The sequence below is a fragment of the Opisthocomus hoazin genome, chromosome 4, assembly GCF_030867145.1.
Source record: "Opisthocomus hoazin isolate bOpiHoa1 chromosome 4, bOpiHoa1.hap1, whole genome shotgun sequence".
In the NCBI taxonomy this organism is placed as follows: domain Eukaryota; kingdom Metazoa; phylum Chordata; class Aves; order Opisthocomiformes; family Opisthocomidae; genus Opisthocomus; species Opisthocomus hoazin.
In genome coordinates, this window is record NC_134417.1 from 43469283 (window position 1) to 43493500 (window position 24218).

At 44.4% G+C, this 24218-nt stretch overlaps 1 protein-coding gene across 1 annotated transcript; it reads right to left on the minus strand.

Moving 5' to 3' along the window:
• Window positions 1-13: 13 nt before the first annotated feature.
• Window positions 14-22783, minus strand: CRTAP (cartilage associated protein). The gene is made up of 7 exons (XM_075418796.1): window positions 22274-22783; window positions 18778-18927; window positions 17986-18157; window positions 15384-15512; window positions 13696-13841; window positions 11156-11239; window positions 14-728 (listed from the first exon to the last, which is right to left on the minus strand). The coding sequence occupies exons 1-7, from the start codon at window positions 22718-22720 to the stop codon at window positions 669-671; spliced, it is 1188 nt and encodes a 395-aa protein (XP_075274911.1). The 5' UTR covers window positions 22721-22783; the 3' UTR covers window positions 14-668.
• Between the last annotated feature and the right edge of the window lie 1435 nt (window positions 22784-24218).

Genomic DNA, 24218 nt, shown 5'->3' on the forward strand with positions numbered 1-24218 from the left:
CAGAGAGTAAGAATTGGTAGGAAGAAGGAGTTATTTATTGTTCAGTTCTAAGTGACCTCAGTTTCACATCATGGAATTTAATTTAGTTGATAAGAAAGATCAACACTGCTTACAGAAATCTTTAAGCAATTTTTACAAGATCCCTAGTTGTGCATTGCTATTTAAATGTGTCTTAACATCCTTCAGGTGCACTGGGATTCCCTATCACTTTATTCATCATCACAGAAAAAAACATTTATAAATAATACAATACATGGTTTAGAAAGTCTAGAGGAACTGTTATGTCTTCCATGGCTCATAATCTGACAAAAGTTCTTTGGAATTTAGCTGTACTGTTATAACTTATTAGAACAGCACTGAAATGAGGAACCTTAGTGTTAGTCCAGAGAACACAAATAGTCTGTTTCACTGGGTTTGTGTAAAGGAGAGAAACCTCAAGAGGAAAACCCATGTGCACCAATTCTAAACGCACAGTGAAAAGCCATGCTCACGGAAGAGTCAGTGCAGCATGGAAGTCATCTCTCAGGAGAGCATCTTGTGACATAAGGTGAAGCTTAAAGGAGCACCTTTGAGGTACATCTAACTGGAACTACAGGTGACGAAAAACAATAGTAAGGAGCAATGGTGAGTCTTCACTTGTGTAAAATACTTCGTGTTGACTTCACTCATCAGGATTCCTTCTTTTCCTCTACTTCTAACAGCTCATCAAGGAATTCCACAACTTCACCCTAGGAAGAATTAAATTTAACAGAAACAAGTTAACCCTGTATTGCAAAATCAGTGGAAAATTTTAACCATTGTAATGGTCAAAAAATAAACTGCAATAATAGGTGTCTAAATATTTTTTAACACACTTCATACAGAAGCTAGCACAACAAGCCTATAAAATGCAAGTAAATGACCTATATGGAGTAGCACAAGTACTTGCATTGACATACAGACCTTAAAAGAAGAAAATGTAACAATTCATAGTAAAACCTCTTGTACCTTTTCAGGTATTTAAATAGCCAATGAAATCCTCAAACTTAGACAGTAGAGGCACAAATGTTTAAAGCACCTGTTACATTAGGAAATTGGTAGAATACCATAAAATATTAAAGAATTTTAGAAAGCTTCAAAATTCAAAGCAAAAGTGTTTTGTAGAATCGTAATTTTGACTTTGCATCTGTCTGCTTTTGCTGGTTTTAGCTGGGGTAGAGTTAATTTTCTTCACAGTAGCTGGTCTGGGGCTCTGCTTTGGATTTGTGCTGAGAACAGTGTTGGTAACACAGGGATGTTTTGGTTGCTGCTGAGCAGTGCTCACACAGTCAGGGCTTTCTCTGCTCCTCAGACCACCCCGCCAGCGCATGGGCTGGGGGTGCACAAGAAGTTGGGAGGGGACACAGTTGGGACAGCCGAGCCCAGCTGACCAAAGGGGTATTCCACACCATGCGACGTCATCCTCAGCATGTAAAGCTGGTGGAAGAAGAAGGAATGGGGTGATGTTTGGAGTGATGGCATCTGTCTTACCAAGTAACCCTTATGCGTGATGGAGTCCTGCTTTCCTGGAGGTGGCTGAACATCTGCCTGCCGATGGGAAGTAGTGAATGAATTCCTTGTACTGCTTTGCTTGTGCACATGGCCTTTGCTTTACCTATTAAACTGTCTTTGTCTCCACCCACCAGCTCTCTCACTTTTAGCCTTCCGATTCTCTCCCCCATCCCAGCAGGGGGGGAGTGAGCGAGGAGCTGTGTGGGGCTTAGTTGCCTGCTGGGGTTAAATCACAACACTGCTCTAACCGTTTATGTCCTCTCTTACACCCTTCAACACACACCTTCTCCATTTTCAACTACAGATCTTCACATGCCATGCTTCAATGCAGCAAAAATGTGAAGAACCAGAGATACTAGAATGCTTTCCACACTGGAAGCAAACACGTAGGGTTTAGATTCAGAACAGAAAATATTATAATTACAAGCTCCACTCTGCTAATACAGCGTACCAACACAATGCAACAATCCAACTTTCTTTATTTAAACTACTCCTGACGTAGTCATATGTCATATACCATAGTCAAATGTCTTCCTGCAGTCAAGCCTCAGTACTTCAGGATGATACAGCCCCACCAGCTGGAATTTACTGCCTTGTCAACCAAGCTAGAGTAACTGAGCTACAACCTGTTGTAATCACTTTCAGCCTAAGGTAACACCTTCAGTAGTGCAAAGCAAGTAGACAACAGCAAATGTACAGCAGCACCTCAGACTACCCAGGCTCTGTTGGCAGCCTCAGAAATACTAGTATTTTCCGGTTTGCCATCCTTGCACAGTTCAGAAACAACACTGTCTGAGATGGGAGACCCTGTGGGAATTCCTATGCATATTTTCACTTTTTGATACAACTCAAAATACTGAGCTGTAAGAGAGATGTGGATGCTCAATGTTACATTTCCAACCTTTTGTTCTAATAACTACAATGTTCTGTTAAACTGTTTTAATTTAACTGTGGGGTTTTTTTAAACTTTCCTGTCCTTCCTTTCTTGACATAAACCTATGTTCTAAAATGGTCTTAAGATGTCATTTATGTCTTTTTCCAAAACAAATCGTCATTTTCTGACAGAAAAATATTCTGCTGGAAAATCTGGTCAGCTCATACTCACTCTCATGTTTAAAATAATGAGAATTTCTAACAGTTGCATTGAAAGCAAATCATCCTTGCTTAGATGCTCATTCTCCTTCTTCCCTTCACCCCCTATTCCAAGTCTTTGTGAACTGTATTAGGCTTCTGAGTCTCCTTGATGAAGACTACAAACAGTATTTTACAAGACTAATCAAATTTTATGCACATGTTTGTCTACAAAGGTATTGCTTAGGAAGACAGCACCTTCCGGACACATGCAGTTTGAGACTCAAAATTTTACAGTTTTCTATTCTGGGTGAAGAAAAGACATTAACAGCTCTGTCAGTGAAAATAGTAAGAGGAAATAGAGAATTTATGTATATTTTGAATACAACAATTGTAGTATGGATATGGTGATTAAAAATATTAACATCACATTTTTCAGAAGTGTGATTAGCAAGGAGAGAAATAATGAGAACCAAATAACTAAAAAGCAGGAGGAAAGCTGGCTGAAATAACTGCTGCTCTTGTTCCCTGCTCCACAGTTCCATCTTAAAAGACTGTTGAGTTTTTGCAGCTATGCAGTGGTTTTAGCAAGTCCTGAAAAGATGGCAATTCATGTTGCTTTGAATTTGTTCAAAACATCGAAGTATCCAATTCAATAAAAACACAAGAAAAAATGCCAGTACTTTCATATTCCCTACTTGTCTTCCTGGTTGCAGGAAATCTGGCAACTGGAAAACAGGAATTCAACATTTCTGCACGTTTTCCTTTGTTAAAAGTATTTTGATTGCCTAAGGAGCCCAACCGTGGGAGGAACTCAATACCACTTCATAAATGCACATGAAGAAAATAGCCACTAGGTCCAACAGTCACTATGCGAGCAGTTGAAAGTTACAGAAACAGGGGCACAGAGGACTTCAGGTCAAGTTTTATAGCACAGCTCCTAGAACTGTGGGCACAACCATTTGGGTTTTTCTTGAAGGACTACAGACAGGCAGGTCCCATTAACCCTGAACAGAGTTATGACACTGGGAACACAGGTGTCTACTACAGGGGTCCCAGATCTAATTCAGACTGATTCTTCTACACCTCAGGATCGTTGTTTAATGAAAGAATAAGAGATATTAAAAAGGATTTCTCTCCTCGGTCTACCTGCAAAGACAACCACCAAAAGGTAAGAGTCTGAGAGGTAGGGTAAAAGGCGTAAGCATCTATTCTATGACTCTGTGACTCCGTGATCTGACTGGATGACCCAGAATTAAGTATAAGGAAGACATGCAGATTTCAGTACTGTACCTTTGGTAACTCCACCATGTGGGAACTTAATTCAATTCATATTATTGTCACGCTCATCAGTAAAGTAGGATATTTCAGAAGACAAGGAAGATCCAGACAGAACTAAGTGTTTTTTTTTCTGGTATGTTTTCAAATCCAGAAACATGTAAGAAGCCCAAGTTTTAAATGGAAAAGGATATTTAAAAGCAACCATATTTGAAAGAAAAATTGACTAAAATCTGAAATCTCCAGTGCCTGAAAAATTGGTCTCTAAAGGAAAGTATGACAGAAGCTGTGGCTATCTAATGAGAGGTACTGGTGAGTAAGAGAGGTTGAATTATGGCAAAACTGGAAAAATAGTTGTCGAAATAATATGCATACAGAAAATATGCTGTAATGCAACTGAATAATTGCCTGGAGGTTGGTTATTTTTGAAAAGGCAAAAACTCCAGATTATACTGAAAGACAAGCAAAACCCATAGTTAAAATATTTTTGCCTGTGCCTTCATGGTCAGAATGTAAAACATTTGCCAAGTTGTCCATACTGTCCTTGGCAGCCTAATGAAAAGCTGATGATGCATCAGAAGAGCTGATCACATTGTCACACTAGTAGCCACAACCAGATTGATCACTGTCCTTGCCCCATTAGCACTCACTTGACATTGCATCAGGCATTTTGCATGACTGAAGTCAGCAAATATTTCACAGGTGTTCACTCCAGGGAAAAAGTCTCCTGCCTGCTGATATCAGTAACTTCATGCTGGCCAGCAGACCTGGAGTCTGAAAATGATTCTCTGATACGATTTAAGCATTCAGTGTGACGAAGTTCCTCCTGTTACCTGGTACGCTCTTTGGCTCCTACCCGCCTTAATAGGAAGGACAGCGAATTTTACATGCAAAGTCAGCTGCAAACCCATAATTCTTTCTGCTGCCAGCTACTAGGGGGGACAACAGCCACGCAGCTCTAACGCAGGTTACGTAAATATGCTGCTCAGACACAGTGCTGATGTAAATCAGAGTTGAGCAATATATGGCCCAAAGCATAATGTAGCTGTCTGGCTGGTAGCTAGTAAATCAGTATGGAAGTCTGACTAAGCTGGGGGAAGAGAAGGGTTTGCCGCCAGAAAAGTACGTGCCTGATGATTAGGCAGCCAACAGCTGGAAAGTACGCACATCTGGACTGCTTGGTCAGCTGCAGCAAAGCACGTCCTCCTTAACAAGCTGGCCCTCAGTCCACTGTCACAGCCACCCCGCGTGGCATGGGAGGCCAGGTACGCGCTGCAGGTACAACAGCTCTGCTGGCACCTCACGACCTCCCCCCTGCGCTACCAACCTCTTCCCTCTCCCAATCCAGGGGCAGTCAGTGGAAAGTGGGAGTGACAGTAAGGATGTGTCGGAAAAGATGAGACAGGTATAGCCTGAAATGTGGGAGGCATGATATCGAACAGCCACAGGGGAATGCTCCCTGACTGGTGTGAGTGGTAGGAAGAGTCAGAGAAGCTGATCTGAACAACTGGAGCCTCTAATTATCTGTCAGATATGCAAACCAGGCACCCCTGGCTTAGATTAACAACTGAAAAGCGGCACAAACAGAAAGAACAAGTTTTGTACAACAGTAATTCAAGAAGGCTTTACAGAGGGTATGTGAGTAGGTGGATTATAATACAAAACAATTTTAAGACAGAGTTCTTGGTCAATTCTGAATAAGCTAACCCAGACTAGTGAGACTGGTGCAGTATTATACGTGAAGCTAGAACATTTGAAAAAATAAGTCCTAAAAAGGAGAAAAACGCAGAACTCCTCACTTCTTACTGCAAGCTGAGTGTCCAAGACCAAGGTACATAGTGGGCCAGGGATTGTTGCCGGTCCTTTCTTATGCAATACTACACACAAAACACAACCTCTTAGAAGAAACATCTGTACTTTGGAGACTCCTAGCCAGCTATTAAAATAAACAGCAAAGAGGAAAAGCTACCAACAGATGGCCCAGTTATGGCCTACTTGAAACTCATGGTCCAGCACCAACTTTTCTTTTGACAGCAGTATTTAAAAATAATAGCAACCAGTAGCAGTTGTACTGCTCACTGATAGGCCCAGACGCTTCGCCTTTGTCTAAGAGTAAGCACTGCCTTCTGCGCAGCAAATATTAATCATTCATCTGTCCTTGCCTCCACCTACAATCTTTCTAAGCGTGGACTGGAAAAGTGCTGGTAAAAAAATAGCTTTCCTGCAAAAACCCATACTTTCCATGCAGATCCGCTGATGGCCTTTTCTATAGGGACTCCATATGCACTGCAGTGTGATAGCCTATTCTTTAGGCAAGTAACAGAGAACATTAAAATAAGTGTTCCAGAATGAATTAAGATCTATAAAAGATATTATTATGGACATGCTTTCATATGTGATTATCAGAGAATGAGTAAGAAACAGCCTTTATCCTAACTCATCCAACAAACTGAGCCTTAAGAGACAATACACAGAGCAAGAATTGGCTGGATCTTTGTTTCCTTATAATCTATGACCTAGAAGGAAAATATTTATCCCACAAAATGTCACCCAGCTGTCCGTCACAGCAAAAAAATCAGATTTTGCTAAAGTTCAAAGATCTCCATGACTGGAAACTTGTTCAACAGTGAGAGTAACAGATTTGATTCCCTTATGTACTGGGTGTAGGTGGCAAGGTTGTGGTAGCAGGAGAGGTTGCAGGGCTGGCCTCTGTGAAGAGAGGTGAGGGCTGCTCTGTAACTAATAAGTAACTGCCCTGGCAACTAATCTGAGTAACTAATGGGAGTAATGACAAGGAGTTAGGTTTATGAAAAACAGCAGATTGTGTTCAAGGATGACTAACTGTCTTGCAAGAGAGAAGACAAAAGTTTGATATGGCTGACTGTGGAGGATATGTGCTCTGTGGGCCTGATAGAGCCTGCAAGCTCACACCACACAGCCCACTGGCCAGTGATATTCTGGGGGGGAATGACATTATTTTGGGATAACAGTAAGGCATGTGTCAATGAGTGGCTCAGCCTGAAAGGTTTATGCAGCCTTCGACCAAGAAAAAGTTCCTTGATCTAAACTTCAGTTAAAACACACGAGCTCACTGTAACCACCTCAAAGCCCTCCCAGATCCTCCACAGGCAGTACAGACCAGGCTGGACATTCCTCGCATTCTAGCACGGGAAAAAAAGTCCTTCAATTCTTTGTGCAGAAAAATTATTTGACTCTTAACTTGTTTATTTTCAGATACTTAGTTTATTTTTTCGATACGTAGTCCACAGTGTGACCCACTATCACATGCTTTTAGGTTTTTTTTTTTAATATCAAAAGAGATGAGTTGTTCTTTACATGTATGTTACCATCTTATCTTAAATACTTTTCCATTTCATTATTTAATTATATATTCTGAACATGTAACTGTTCTCTTCCCATACACTATGGAGATTGCAGCACACTGCAGCTATTACAATGGTATTTTACAGTAATCCAATAAATGTGCTTTCCTCTTAACATTTTTATAACACTTATAAAACCCAGTCAGCCCAGTTTCAGAGCAACTTCAACACTGCTCCCACTGCACTGAAAACAGAAGCCTTCTAGTGGCTTCGTTTCTGAGCTCTGCTTAGGCTCTCTCGGCTGCTTTATGCTGCACGCAGGAACTGAAGAAAATATGGGCAGGTAAAAATTCCTCCTAATGTCAGTACCTGCAACTTGGGGACATCCTGCCATTTAAGTCCTACCATCCTTGCAGCTTCCCATGGCAGGTGGAACACCTCTGACCAAGACACACATCGAATGGTAAAGAAACAAGAGGGGAAAGCAGGAAGCTTCTGGAGGGTCAGCCACATGGGCAGTATCTCCACTAGATGAAAAAATCTTTTCTTTTTTCTTTAAAGAAGTGTATGTTAAATGGGGACCATGACAATGCCAATTAGCTGCCACCCTTAACTCTCTCTGAAATGGCTGCCACAAGGTCTTCCCAATGCAGCAGTGCTATTGTAGCCATGTTAGTCTGAGGTCACAGGCAGGGCAGGGTTTACAGGTTCTGCATTTACAAGCTTGCCGTTATGAGCACACTTGTATAAGTCATTTGAACATATGAAAAAAGTGAGTTATAAAGCTGAAAATATGCTGTTAGCGGTTCCTGAACAGAAAAATAACCTGAATTCAGATTATTATTTGCTATCAACAGTCCACTGGGCCCTCATGCTTTGATGCTATTCCATACATTCTCTTTCCACCAGCCATATTAGTTCAACACTTAATTCTCCTTTGCATCACACTTAGGAATAGAGCATTTGAATTTCACCTACTATACAAACGGACGCACACATTATATACAACTAAAAAGAACAAGATGCCAAAAAAGTGGGTCAAAGCTGCCAACAGTTTTTCATCTACTGATTAAGTACTGAAAGAAAAATCATGTTGTCGGATCATCCCAGCCAAATACTTGTGGTTCTTATGTAATTTAGAACAGCTTAGTAACCATCCCTGAAAAAAAACACCCCAAGCACACTCGATATCATGGGCCAGAAACAAGTCTCATACAGTTAGTGTAGTGCTGAAGTTATAGCTACACTAGCTGAGTATCTGGCTCTTAACGGCATTTCAGTTTGCTATTTAAATCTAGGAGTTGTATCTATTATAGCCTTTATGCATTACACACCTGAACAGAAATTAAAAAGCTTGACTATCCATGGCCAACTAAGATAACATCACTGTGTAATGTTCCTTTAACATCATTGTGGAAAACTGTAAGGATATTTAATATTAATGACTTTTAAGAAAAAGTAATTTGCAGCTAGTTGGCACTAATAATCTCTGTCACCTCTACTGTGTTAAATGTTTGAACTGGAGTTTTTCATTTCCTTGTGGAAAAACATTAATAAAGTAACACGAACAGGACAGTATTTCTTGTAGTGACATACGCAAAAATCATTATTGCATGTTCCAGCCTCTGCAATTACTGCGATGTATTATTGGAAGAATCCAGATGTTCTCTCTCGCTTCGCTAATGGGTTTAAAAACACACATGGATGATCTGGGATACAGAAGCACTGGGAAGTCTGAATAAAGTGAGATTCTCCACTTGCGAATAATGACATATTCACATAGGAAGAGATCCTTTTGCCACATCAATCCTTTTGCTTCACTCAATGAAAGAGAATGATTTTTTTCCGAAGATTATTTTATGAGCTTGTTGCCCCACAAGCAACTTCACAGACAGCAAACAGGGACCACAGAAACTAACAAAAGGTATGCACTATGGCCCAAGAAGCACATGGTTTAAATAAGTAGAGTGCACTAAAAAGAGAGGTTGCCTCCATTCTTAACAATTTTTAATAAAGCTTTTACTGTAACACCTTATCTGGGTTTTTCATCTATTTTCAGCACACCTATGGAATAAACATTTCTATGCATGCCAGAAGAAATATTGAAAAAAAAAAAATCCACTTATACTACCAGGTCCTGCCCATATAGCAGAAACTGCAAGGTAGCAATTTTACCTTTGTGCTATTCCTGCTCTGTCTGGACTCCCTGGAAGGCTCCTGCAGCCAAAGACAAGTTCTGGTAGCCAGGGATTTATGAGTTCACTACCAGAGCCAGAGCCAAGCCAGAGGCATGGACAGCCTCCATCCCTCCCAGGTTCTTCAGCCCTAGTAAGGGAGGGGACAAAAGCCCATCAGCTTTTCCCCAAGAGAGGAGAATGATAACTTTCTTAATTTGATCAGAGTGTGGGGCAGGGATATCTGTGGCATGAACAGGCCCAGTAATTTTGGTTGTTTAACCCAAATGTATAATCCAGTCTAATGCGACTTCCTTGACACTTCCCCAAAAGTTCTGCTGACATTTCCACTGTACTTCCCTCCTGCAGATTGTAAGGTCATTTATAATTGCACTGGTAAAATGGGCTACAGGAATGAATGCCAGCAAATGAATGCTTCTTTATTCTATACGCAGTGCTTGAGGCTGAGGATTGTTTCCATAATCCCTTCTTGGAACAACATATGAGGAAAGCCCTCACAACGGACTGCTTCTCCTCTTCCCTAGTTACTCATCCCTGTGTTTCGAAGCAGCAGATGTGAAAGAAGGAAAAAATTACAAATTAAGTTTATGCCTAACATAAGAAAACGTTATGGGCAAAGCACAAACCAACAAGGGAATATAAAAAAGTGCTCAAGTATCTCAAACCCTGATGAAAATTCATACAGACTAGTCCTCATCTAAGCTTAACCTTTTAACAAGCTTATTAAACTGTCTTTCACAGAGTTTTATCACAATGGAAAGTCTTCCTAAAGTCTGGTAACCTTGCAATGGAATTTTATGTATAGAGCTGTTTTCAGGTCACTAGCACACTGAAGGCAGCACAGACACGTTATTACTTCTCCACTATAAAATATCTCTCTCTATGTGCTGAGTAACATAAAAATTGTAAAGGCGATTTCATTTTTTAACATAAACCATCTTTCTCTTTTCTAACTAAAACAGACCTCAGCAGTGCTCATTACAAGCACCCTGCCCCATGCCATAACTGAACATAGCTCTTTGCCAATGCCAGCAGCAAACCATTCCATCATTTGAAGATTTTTTTTTAAGCCTTTAAATGAAAGGTTCTGAAAACAAAGCAAAACAAAAGGCAATCCAAAGCCTCCATGATTTATACTTCAATTTAAGCTGTGGGAGGCAAAGAAATGCCCTTTCAACAATTTAACTACTTTTCTTGCACAAAAAATCCACTTTACATATTTCCACTCTAATAGTAGTCATTATACGTTATTTGGCCATGAATTCCAACCATTTAAGAAGCAAGACTGGGTGACGAAAATGTTGCTGTGCAGAAAAAAATAACAGATAACAAGACTTCCTTTCGACAAAAATTACAACTTAGGTTATTACTTCTGGACAAGATTATAAGGATCCTTAAATCTAATTTAAACAACATTTCAGGAAAAAAAAACACAGAAAAACATTGTGTTTAAATACATATACTACTTCTCTGCCCCCTGGTGTTATAACTTGCAAAGTGGATTTTCATTTTTTGTGGGCTCAGTGCATTATATTTACCTTTGCGTTAATACTGTCCATATTTTTTTAAAAGGTACGTGATGTTCTTTGGGTCTGTTTCTTATATTCCATTTACAAAGGAAAAAAGTCACGATAAATAGGTCACGGTTACAAGAAGATTTTCCCATACTAGCCAAACCCTGGAATTCCATCTATGTATCATCTTCACTTTAATGTGATTGCTGTTTTTTGACCACTATTTCCTTTCTAGAAAACTCACCTCATCATCATCCATCAGATGTTCCTTTGCGAATTCATACATCTCCAACTGGAGTGTGGTTATGTTGTGGTATCGAACTGCCTCCTATCAAAAACCAAAATTTCCATGTTACTTTAGAGTAGCAAGACTGGGGAGTGTCATGACATGTCACCTGAAACTATTCCAGTGAAGTCAGACCCAGACTTAGTAGCAGGTAGATCCTGGGGAGCGGTTGTAATGTCTGAGAAAGCAAACAGCAGAACAGCAAGCAGCGTATCAAATGTTTTCTGTGGATCTTTCTAAGCACGGGCTCCATTGGTGTGAGAAGAACAAAGCAGTCTCCTCTTTCTCATGTTTCAAAGCACTGGCGAGTTTGAGAGTAAGGAATGAGACTGCCAGAGCTGAGCAGCAGCCTGTGCCTGCATTCCAGTGGGCTTTGGACGTGAGAAAGCCTCTGTCTCCCTGTATGCTGGCGTATGGCAGCCGGCAGTTCTGGGAAAAAGAGAAACTAAGCTATTTTGCATGATAATGACTCACCACCCCAGCCTGAGTCTGGGCTAGGGAAATTCTGCACGATCACCCACCTGTCCCTCCTCACTTTCCTGGCTGTTTGCCTGGACAGCACAGCTTAGCTCAGTCACCTACTCCCATATTTGTGAATCCCAACAGTCATCTACTTTGATTACCCCGTTTAACTCTTTCTGGGGAGGAAAGCAGTAGACTTCCTCTTTCACTAGAATATCTAAGGCTTAGTGCCAGAGCCAAATGCTGCTGTCACCCCATTACCACTTTGCAAAAATAAACCAGTGGCATTATGGTTTTCATGGCAAGCGATTAGGACAGAAAGCAACTTCTGTTCGCAGTTACATGGATCAAAGTATAAGAAAATACAGCTGTGTGCATTTAATATTTTAGATTTAAAAGCTAAATTATCTACAGTTCCCTGCTCCTGAGAAGTTATCAATGAAACATTCAGAGTTAATGTGTAGGGCCCTTGTTCTGTCCTATCTGCACACATATGCCAAATCAGTCTGTGGCTTGCATTTTTACACTGTTGCTACCCCTCACTCCCACCACCATCAAAGATTGTCTCCAATACAGCTAGAAAGCCCAGTTCTGTTCCCAAAAGCAGTGACAAAAGAGCGGTCCCTTTCCCCTGTGGTCTCAAACTCACTGCTGCTGCCTTAAAGAACCAAATGCATTTTCGCTGTCTTCTGTCTCAGCTGGCCCTGCAGGCAAGCCTGGCTTTCCAGTGTGCCGATAAAGGGTGTTGCACATAACTCAACAGCTGTCCACTACCAAAAAAAACACTTAACTCAAATGGAGTGGTATTTTTTACTTCAGCTGGCTGGCCTGAGAAGAAGGAAAATGCAATTATCAAATCAGTCCAACCTATAAAGTGCATATGTGAGCTGCTCTGCAGTGTTGCTACAGATAAAGCCAGTCACCTAAGCACTAGATACATGTCCTGAGCTTAATGCACGCTAAGAATCAAGGGATATGCCTTTGGGCCAGTACAGGTCTCAGTGACTGAGGTGTCTGGAGAAGCAACAAGGGAAAGGCAACTGGAACTTAACCCTGTGCGGTACCTGCTGTTGCTTCAGCTAGGCTAACCTAAATGACTCTTCCACAGGGAAGTCACACCATAAGAGGAAGAGAAGGCACTAAATTTAATTTGTGAAATATGTGTTGCTAATGACTAGCTACTTGTACAGCACATACCACTGATGCCTAAGGAGTCACTCAGGTGTCACAAAGCAAGTTAATTCAGTTGCATGACATAAATCCTGGTAACAAGAAATGACTCCAACTTGATTGTCAGAATCCAGGCTGTACAACTCCAGAAACACAGCAAAGATGCTTTTATATGTAAAATTTCCCTGGACATGGAAATTAAAGAACAGCATAGAAACCCATTTTTAGAGCAATTTTTCAAAGCCAGATCACAATCATTGCTCGATGGACTGATGTTAAATGTGGGTTCTTCGCAGCAAGTATTCTAAGATAATCGGATGCAGTATGGTCATGAACCTTTTTCCATCCTCATCCACTCAGTTATGTTCTACATGGAGTAAGTGTAACGTGAGTTTAGCTGGGGATATCATATACAGACACATTCCAATGCATACAGAAGCTGAAATAACAAGCAGGTGAGCAACTACATGTTGGCAAATAGTAAGTGATTGACAAAAGTCTGAATGCCACCAGAGTGATCTTTTCATCGGGAGATTTCACAGGGGCCAGCTGCTTTATTCGTTGAGGTAGATAAAGATATAAATATCTGTAAGCGGCAGACAAGTACCAGCATGTATTTACTCATCATTATATCATATTATATCCTACTGTAGCATATTTCAACACAAAGGGAAGAACTATAATTACACTCACTGTCTACATTACATAGTACATCTCTGTGTACAACTTTCTATATGGTTTTAATAAAACAGTATGTCTTTAATTGCAAAACTAACAGATAACCCCCATTTTCACAACCTCTGACCCACTGAGTTTCAGAGAAATACCTCAATGTGTCTAGAAGGCATTTTAAGTAATTCACCTACCGATCTGGGCTGAAAATCCTCTTCTGTAAGTCCCCATTTGTCTTTGTGGTACTGATAATATACCATGTTCCGTTTCATTACTTCATCTTTCTGGTCAAACAGAAGGTAACTAGCAGCACAAGAAGCTGCATTCTTCATGTCGTTCACTAATTAATAAACACACAAAAAAATCCAGGTAACATAAATTATCAAATTCCTACTATTCTCTAAGCTCTGAAACACTCAGGTGGAAACAAGACCCATTTTCTACCTCCTCACCAGCTGCACAAAAAACACAATTGCTTCCCAGAAAGGAAGCATGGCCTCACCCCAAAACAGGTAAGGCCATGATTCAAAAATGGGGACTTAGGTCTGATGGTCTTCTACAAAAATCCTAACCAAATGTCCCTCACAGGTATCCCAGTATGAGTGAGGTATCAGCCCACAGCTTGGTGATCCCCACTGCAGCATTTATTAAAAAACAAACAAAATAAATTAACCCCCACCACCACTCCTTTGTGCTAGGATTGACAAAGAGGGAAGAGTCAATGTGTAAAACTTGTAGGCAAACAACGTAAGCAAAAGTCATTAATGGCTTGATGCTGCATGGCTGTATGTGTCTTCTCTTTGACGCTGGAGTCTGCAGGAGTACCTGCAAGGGCTACATGTGGTCTTTACAGCACAAGTAGTTTCTCAAGAAACCACAAAATTCACTGAATGATTTACCTATCAAATGTGTAATCACTGAGCACTATAATTTCTGTTAAGTGGTCCCCTCTTTCTTCAAAACCCATTTAGCACCATGTGCCCCATCCTAACAGGATTATAAGAATCCACTAGGAAAAAGCGAATGGTAGGAAATACTCTGTAGGTTTGTCTGTGGAAGACCTTCTGAACAGTGAATTGAAAATTGAGTATTTTATTTCAATAGAATAAGTGGTGTAATGTTAAATGTGTCACCTTGAAGTCACAATCTTTCTTGTTAGAGCTATACGTTCAGCTGCTTAACAACCATGTGGGCCTGACAGCTCGACCACCATGGCTTTTTGCCACAAACCATGTTTGTCTCTACACAGGTGTGCAAAATGGGTCTGTGTCATTGCACATGTTCCAATGTATACAAAGTGGCTGACATTGTTTATCCTGTTATGAGTTACTTCAAAAAGGCAGAAGAGCTGGTGCATCACTGAAACATCTAAAATACATACGATGAATATTTATCATTTATATGAACATTTATCATTTATATGAAACTCTGAAAAATGTAAGCAAACTGTGCTGGCAGTGGGTATGACATAAAGAATGAAGGGCAGTGATGCATCAGATCACACTTACTCTGCAACTGCTTCATTTTTCCAACACCCAAGTGGAAACCAGTCTCAACCACGCATAGCTTAAAACAGAGGAGCCTGCCCTGGGCAAAATCTAGCCCTTATGGGACGTATGTTCAGCAATTTATTTTGTCACGCACAACTTTATAAGCATGGGCTCTATACATAATGTTTATCTCCCATGTCTGTTAACTACAGTTATACAGGGAGAAAAAGACGCCAGGCAGCTCAGACTTTCTGTCCCAGAACAAGTTAAAATGCAGATTCTGGAAGCCACTCTCTACTTCCTAAAGCATTAGAACTAGAGGGAAAAGATTATGAATTGAAATTGTCCCACATCATCCCAATGTTATTTAACCACATTAAATCACTACTTACATTTATAATAAGCAAACTGCAAGTAATGGTACATGGTGGCGACAAATTTCTCAACAACAAAGCCTCCTATAATGGGTGTCAGATTACTCTCGCACTGCACTTTGCATGCAAGGACTTCAATATAATGATCTAGAAGGAAGAAAACAACAACACAGGATATGGACGAGCACGGTGAATTGTTGTATACCCTCCCATTAGCCACCCATTAAAATTTGGCCTTACAATGCTCTCCTGGGTTCTGTGCATCTGGATCTTGCTGCTTGGAAGTACTGAGCATCTACAACTCCACCTGAAGTGCGTATCAAGTAATGGTACTCAGCCCTTCTGTAAAAATCAGTGTGGTGTGGACTTGAAATGTATCAAGGCTGCAATTCCAGAGAACTAAGCAGTTGTGTTTCACTGACACCTACAGGCAGTCTGTGGTGGTAGGTTTTACAGAGAGTGTTAGAGTACTGCATTATTTCCAGACTGTGAACTTAACAGTGATATTTTCAGAGCCTTTACAATTTCATTAAATTATTGCATGAATAAGGTCCACATGCTGATGTCTACAACTGTGTCACAGAGAAATACAGCAGGTGACAGCACAATAAACCTCCAGAGATGGCCGTATTTTGTGCCTGTGGTTTGGATGTTCTAAAAGAGAAGACAGACGTGAATATGCTGCTCGCTACAGAACAACTTTCAGCCAGAAATGTTTTAAGTTGATAAACTTACACTGGTCTACAAAAGCTTGGTAAAATGGGGTAGGACTAGGGGTAACCTTATCTTCAAGAAAACACATTCCGAGAAAACCTTCCATCAAAGAATTACAAGCATTTTCAGGGTATACCACATTAGACACCACCACTGAACAGAAATTAAATTTTAAAGCCTTAGTTTCCCCGTTAGCCATATTTGGCGAGTGAAAGCAAGTTATCTAAGCTTGTGCAGCAAGTCTCTGACCAAGGCAAAAGAACAGCAAGGGCCCTTCTCCGCTTTTCATCTCTGATGGCTCCCAACATGAAGAATGCTGAAGCTAATTAATGGTGACTGGCCAAACGAAATTACCAGACCTGTCAAGTGCAGTGGAGTAGTAGTAGTGTTCCATTCCAGCCAGCACTTAAAGCCAGAGACACAAGTTCCTCAGTAAAGTGATCCTGTGCAATAAGGACAACTGGCTTCCACACCTACCTCATTGCTCAGGGAGAAATATGGACGTAGTGCAATCACCGACTGCTTCTGGTTCACATTTTTTGCTGCCTCTGCTGTCTGCAGGAAAAGCCCCGGAGGCAGAATCTCTCTGCCAGGAGCAAGAGCACCGTTCAGCCCAGGCAGTGGAAGTAAACTTGAATTTTCTTACCTCCCGAACAAAGCAGTTGAAATGCCTGCCCGTGGCCGTGCTGACCTCACGCAGTACCTGCTACCTTTGCTTCTCAGCAGTGCTGCTGGGAATTGTCCTTTCCTTCCGAGGAGGAAGAGGAAGGATGCCAGCCAGTGCCAGTGAGAGCTGAGCATGGGCACTGTACCGTTTGGAGTGGCTTGGGAGTTCCCCTGCTGTCGGGGCTCTGGCCCAGTGGGGAAGAAAGCGTGCGTTTCTTGCTTTAGCAGCAGTGATTGGAGCTTCACTGCTTATGCACTGTCCTAGGCACCTGCCTGCTTTGGGCAAGAGTAAGGCCTGGCTTGAGGAACAGCCTGCAATAGCTGTTCCACGTCAGCTGTGCTGGGGGATGCCGGTTCCACGCTGTGAGAAACGATGGAGCTGCTCTTGTACTTGACATTTCTGTATCAGTGTATTTCACAAGTTTCCTCTCCCCAGCATGTGTTACGGCTTTAGGACCAAAAGTTGGGCTAGTTTTCCTTCTGGCAACTTAAAAATTCTGTTGTATTTTTCATGTTTTTCAGTTTGTTAAGAAAACACGCAGGCATTCTCCACTCAGGCATTGTCCAAAACCCTGAGCCGAGAGCACTGTAGAAAGGACTTATTTCTTTCACTGCCAAAGAGCACAGGAAATGTGTATACGCCATCTTGACAGTAATAAATCAAAAAGGTGGTATGCCTTTCTCTTTGCAAAGCAATGAATTTTTTTCTAAGGTATACACTACAGAAAAGGAAATTTTATATGCTAGCAAAACTGTGCTGTAGGAGAGATGAAAAATAGGCAACAGGAACTTGGCATGTTTATGAGAAGGGAGATGTCTGTGAGCAGTGATACACAAACCACCAGCAGATTTTGAAGGCAGGCTAACCGCTGAGTGTGAAAGGTGGCCAGCTGATATTGAAGCGATGGTCAAGAGGTCCATTTGGGTGACAGTTCCTAGCTGGATGTAGTAGTTGCTATTACACTTTATTCTAACACACAACTTCCATGTTAATGTAAGAACTCTGTTCTGATTTTCTGACAGCCCTCATTTACGTTACTGAAAAGAAGAAAAAAATGAACCAGAATTCAAGCAGTTTCTGGCGAATCTAATATCCGAGTGCATTGGCCCAAACTGAGCGGGGGCACCATGTGCCTTTCACACACTGCAAACTGAGCAACAGGACTTTGGTAGCCAATCCTACAGATAAATTGAAATGCACTTTGGGGGCATCTTTGCTTACTGTTTCCTAATCACTTACCTGCTATGGAGAGATAGAAGTCCTTAAAATCTTTGATCTCTCGGGAGCCTTCACAGGCAGCTGTACAGTCATCATAAGCTTTGAAGAAGTCAGGAAGAGCCAGTTCCATGTCTGAGATGGACGTTCTCCAATTGTCACCGTTGTATGCTCTCACAGCCCTGACAAAGAGATTCTGAAAAATTGGCAGGAATGAAAACCAGCAGTAACTGATCTGTGGAAAGCCATGTGTAAATTCAAATACAGGAAATGATGTCTCTGCATTTCTGGATTACTATATAAGCTGTTCTCCAACTAACAGGAGGACAACAAATACAGATGACAAATGGATTTTACCAGATGTTTACTTGATAGTAGGGTACGTAAACCCATTTCAGATCAACAGAAAAGCCTGCTGGGCAGAGGGAACAGCGTGATTGTAAAGCACAGGTTTTGAAAGAGATTTTCAGTAGAGCCTTTACACCCAATGTCCGAGTTATTTGAAGCTGTGCCACTACAGCACTCATGCATTTGAATAACTCTGTGAGCCTGCTTAGCTGCCTTAGCTACCTGCATGTGGTAGCTTTTCGGCATGCTGCCTGTCATTTACTGGGACTTATGGAACAGTGAAAACCATGAGAGGTGAGAATTACTGAACGTGTCAAGAAGGCAGACCAGCGACGACTGAGGAAGACAGCAGGAAGTAAAGCAGAGTAAGTAGTGAAAACACGTAAGCAAATGAGATCCTTCAATCCCACCCAGTAAGAGAAGTAACAGAACAGTTCCAAAAGACCAGTCTCTGAATAAAAAGCATACCTCATAAGGCTTTGTCTCCAAGTCTTTAACATGCTCCTCAGCATCAGGTATGCTCTTATAGTAGGCCATATTTCTTTGCATCATTTCATCATCTGGATGCTTCAGAAGAAACGTGTGAGCTGCTGCAATAGCTTTTGGAAGGTTATTAGCCTAAACAAGGATGGGAAAAAGAGAAAGGGGGGGAAAAAAGGGTAATTGGAAAAAAAAACTTCGAAGTGTCTTGGTTTACGTCAATGAACTTTCCTGCAGCATCTGTATTTCCAAACTTACTTGTACCGAAACCACAGTCTCAGCAGACACAACGGTACAGTAAAACTGATAGAATTCTTTTCAGTTTTACAACTAGCTGCATCACTAGGAACATTTCATTGTTTTTTTTAATTTTAAAAATCAATTTTTGTTGCAAATAGCATAGATTTTTTCCCTTCCCCGTCCCCTGTTCCTAAAGCTGACAAGGCACAAGATTATACCATTGCTCCTGTGTGGGATTAATCTCATAGCAATTCCTGATGCTAACCTATGGATATTGGGCAGGAGTCATGACTTACCATGTTTACAAGGTGTTTACGTTGCTTATTTGCCTAGCAGCACAGAAGACAATATTACAATAATATAACTGGCCTTACGAAGTTGGGAGCAGGCACTTGCTCAATAATTGTGTTCTAACGTACTCTGCAATTCTCTGCACTCATTTTTAAAGTAACTTTAAACCCCGCTAGAGATACTTTGTGAAATTTGTAATTTACAGCTGCGTGTGCCAAATATGTATGTACTTCTGTGTGCATGCATTTATATTTTTTTATTTTATATATATACACATATTTTTATAACTATATAGTATATATACATACATATTTAGGAAGAGTGAGAAAGAAAGTAAAAGTCTTAAGTATTTGTGAAATGTTAAAACCTTTTCCATTGTAAGCCAAGATCCACATCAACTCGTCCAGCTTACTGATGTGTAAGTGATACAGAGTTCCACCTCCCATCTGAAATGGCTTATGGAAGTGTACGTACAAAAGTATGAGCGAGAATCAAAAGCACGTACGCACATGCACTCTTCTATTTGCATAAATAAAAGGTACCCTTTCACTTCAGTAAGAAACCTGACAGATGACTACATCAAAGAAAGACTTCAACCCTAACATGAGCTCTTGCTGCTGTGCCGCTATAACTGTCCCGGCACTGTTAACTCCGCCAGCTTCCCTTCCCGGCTGTCCCAAAATTATGCACTTCCAGTCCACCCAGACAGTGCCAAACACAAAGGGAAATCTCAGCTGCACTTTCGTCAAATGCCTGGTTTCTTTGTGCTTTATGCTTTAACCCTGTTTGTTCATAGGCTGACATGTCTAATTTTTGCTTAGTCTGTAATTCATTCTTGGTTTCGACTTTCACCACCAAAAAAAAAAAAATTTTGTAGAAACACATTCCTAAGTAAATTCAATGCCTGGGAGAAAGCTCCCTCCAGAGGAGCAAGCAGCAGCACAGAAACATCTACTCCCAGGATCGAAGACGTGGCAAAATTCCACTGTGGAACCCACTCGAATAAACACTCTAAAACATGACAGAGAGCCTCTCCCTCTGCCTTCTTCCTGTACTATACATGCTGCTGGCGGAGTGGGGGAAGTGACATTCCTCTCTGCAGAAAACCACCAGCCAGGAAAAAGTCATTTGTACATAGCAGTGGAGCCGCTTGTACCTCTCAAAGGCCCACTCAGAACTCTGCAAGTGAGTGATAAGAGCTCAAAGCTGGACTACAATCTGATAGGGAGACAATATAAACAACTGACACTAAAGGCAAACCCCCCAAACTGCACCGCTCAAATCTACTGCAAATGTGATTGAAAAATACTCTGAAAGGGAGAGGGAGGGATTTCTCCAATTTCCCTCTCATGTTCCCACTTGCCAGTCACTGAACTGTATCAGAAACGGCAAGCAGGGATGCCTTTTGCTGTTACCCATACATTGTAAACTTTGTACGTGCCACAGGTGAGGAATGAATAGCTAAAGTAAGCAAGACAAGAAATGGAAACATCTGTGGTGATGTCATTTTGGTACCCGTACATGGCTCTGAGTATGCGACGAGTGCCTGCTCCCACTGTTACTCAAAAGAAATGGCCACTGTTTGATCCCTTCCGTTCTGTGCGTGCGGAGGCTTTAACGCGCAAAGGTAAGGTCTGCCGTAAGGTCTCAGGGGTGGCTTGAAATGCACAGAATAGTGCTGGTGTGATGTTGTGCCTGTGGCTGCTGTTGCTGTTTTATGAGAACACATTTCGCTGCTTCTCTTTGAGTAACTTGGGAAACCCGTGGAGTATTTTTGTCAGAAAAGAGCACTCCTACAAAATAAGACAGCCACAGTTAAGAAGATGTGTGTTTGCACGGAGCAATCTCAAAAAGAATGACCAAGCATAAAACCCCATATAATGTGAACTGGGATATGTTGAGAGTGAATCCCTAAATGAGAAATGAATCTAAGCAAAGCGTTCAGCTTGTTTTCTCTGTCCACAGATGTCCCGTTTATTTGAGACGCAGGTCATTGCAGTATCTGACGGGATGGCATGAGGGACAGGCTTTGATTCAGAGACCAGACAATGAAGATGAGAAGGAGGGAGAAAGTTGTCGAGTGGATCCTGGAGAGAAGGATGACCAGAAGCTGGAAAAACAGGATGAAATCTGCCCAAAGAGGTGTCCCTGTTCTTGGCTGACCCAAGTACCTCTCCTATGAGGACAGGCTAAGGGAGTTGGGGCTGTTCAGCCTGGAGAAGAGAAGGCTCCGGGGTCACCTTAGAGCAGCCTTCCAGTACCTGAAGGGGCCTACAGGAAGGATGGAGAGGGAATTTTTACAAGGGTGTGTAGTGGTACGACAAGGGGGAACGGCTCTAAACTAAAGGAGGGCAGATTTAGATTAGATATTAGGAGAAATTCTTCACCATGAGGGTGGTGAGGCACTGGCACAGGTTGCCCAGAGAAGCTGTGGCTGCCCCTCCCTGCCAGTGCTCAAGGCCAGGTTGGATGGAGCTCTGAGCAACCTGGGCTGGTGGAAGGTGTCCCTGCCCGTGGCAGGGGGGTTGGAACCAGATGATCTTTAAGGTCCCTTCCAACCCAAACCATTCAATGATTCTAAGAGCAAAAAGGTAAATACCACGGCAGGGCCAGCATCAGCATCACGCCCGAGCAGCTGATTTTCGCTCTGCTCCTTCCCACGGCTGTAAGGGAACGGGAGCTGTGCGGGCACCGGGCTGCCTGCGAGCCATGGGCTGGGGGCCGCTGCACCCCAGAGACCCGGAACCAGAAGGGTTCAGCAGGCCCGGCGGTGTTGGGTGGATGGTTGGACTCGACGATCCGAGAGGTCTTTTCCAACCTGTGATTCTGTAAGCGAGCAAGGCGGCATCGACGCCGACGGGCACGCGTGGCGCGGTTCGGCCTGGCTGGGGGGGACGCTGCCCCCGGCCAGGCTCTGGGTGGTCGGGGTGGGGTGGGGGGAGCCGGGCCTCACCTTGAAGTAGGCGAACTGCAGGTACTTGTAGGGCTCGCGGCGCTGGAAGTCGTCGAGCAGGTCGCGGCCGGGCTGCGCCTGGCGGAAGGCGGGCAGCCCCTGCTTGCAGCGCCGCAGGCACTGGGCCCGCCGCAGCACCCCGGCCAGCAGGCGCAGCTCGGCCGCGGCTCCCCCGGCGGAGGGGGCGGCGGCGGGGGGGGGCTGCCCGGCGGCGCTGCAGTTGCGGTGGCAGAAGGCTTCGCTGTCGCGCAGCAGGCGGTAGAGCCGCACGCTGACCTCCAGGTAGTTGACGCTCTCCGGCCAGTTCTCGGCGCTGTACTGGTCCAGGCCGTAGCGGTAGGCGGACTCGAGCGGCATCAGCTCGTCCCGCGGGAAACTGCGGAAGCTGTAGCGCTCGTACTGCGCCCCCGCCGCCGCCAGCGCCGCCGCCAGCACCGCCAGCCACATGGCCGAGGCTCCGGCCGCCCCGCGGCCACCACGTCGCCGCCGCGGCGAGAGAGTAGTAGTAGCAGCCGGGGCCGGGGTGAGAGAAGGCGGGCCGGGCCCGCCCCGGGGAGGGCGTCCGCGGCCGGGAGGGAGGCGGAGCCCGGGCGGGGCGGGAGGGCTAAGAGCGGTGCTGGCCGGGGAAAGCGTGCAGCCGCGCTGCCATAGCTTGGAAGCTAAACAGGGCCGTCCCCGTTCACTACGGGGATGGGAGACCGGCGGCAGACACCCTTTTAAAGCCTTCGCGCTTTCCCCTTTCGGGTTTTTTCCCAAAGCCCCGGCGGGAGGGCACTGAGGGCAGGGTGCCGGCGGGAAGGAGGGGTGTCCGCGCTGCGCCGGGCAGTACACGGCTGTGGGACGGCGGGCTGAGCAGCGCCCGCCCCCCCCTGCTCCCGCCGGCCGGGCTGGGGACGCAGCTCCGGGCGGCGATGAGTCACCCCTCGCCCCCGTCTCCCGCTCCCCTACTGGCGCCGGGCGGAACGCTGGGGGCGGCTCTGCGGGGCACGGGGGGACGCCGGGCGGGGGGACGCCGGGCGGGAGGGGCCGTCCGACGGGCCCCGAGGCTTCTCCTTCTCCCAGCGGCTGGGTGCTGCTTCGTGCGTGGGGCCGTGTCCGTCACTCCCACAAGGACGTGTGCGTGCTGGCTGCCCCGCCGAAGGGCTGCTTCCCCTGGGGAGGGGGACAGGGGAGTACCCCCCCGGCACTGGCTGCCCCGCTGGGGGTTTGTGGGCCCTCGGGTGGTCTCGGTGCCCTTTGGGGCTCGGCAGCTCCGATCTGGGCTCAGCGGGGCACTTGCACCTCTCTGGTGCCGTTTCCCAGGGCCGCCTGCGCTCCCTCCTCCTCCCACAGGGGCACGGAGCCGTTCTGGAGAAAGAACTTTTAATGGAAAAAAAAAACAAGAGAAAAGCTTCTATAAGACTATTCTAACCCTTCGGCCCCCCACCTTCAAATACATCCTGCCCCTCCTGCCCCACGCCCCCCATCTCCCCCCCATCCCTGCGGTGGGTCTAATCCCCCCCGGCCCCCCCCTGCTGCCTGCCAGAGCCCGGCGCTGGCTGGGTGGCTCTGTCGAGGGGCTGCTCCCCCGCTTCCTGCCCCGCTGCTGTGCCGTGGCAGGCTGGGACGGGGGCAGATCCGTGGCCGCGTCCCCCCAGGGCTCGTGGGGCTGCAGCCCCTTGGCGAACTCCTCGAGGCCCAGGATGGCGTCGGCGATCTCGGGGACACCGTAGTCCGGGGTGAGCAGCTCCTCGGGCAGCGCGAGCGAGGCGAAGGGGCAGGGGGGGACGGCAGCACCGGTGTCAGCGGGGTCCTCGGGCATGGGGCCGCTGTCGGGACCGTCCTGGCTGAGCCCCTTGGTGTCCAGGCAGCACTCGAAGACCCTGAGGGCCTCTTCGAGAGGCACCCTCTCGGACAGTGCCAGGTCACCCAGAAGTTGGTTGTGGTGGGCAGGAGAGGGGCTGGG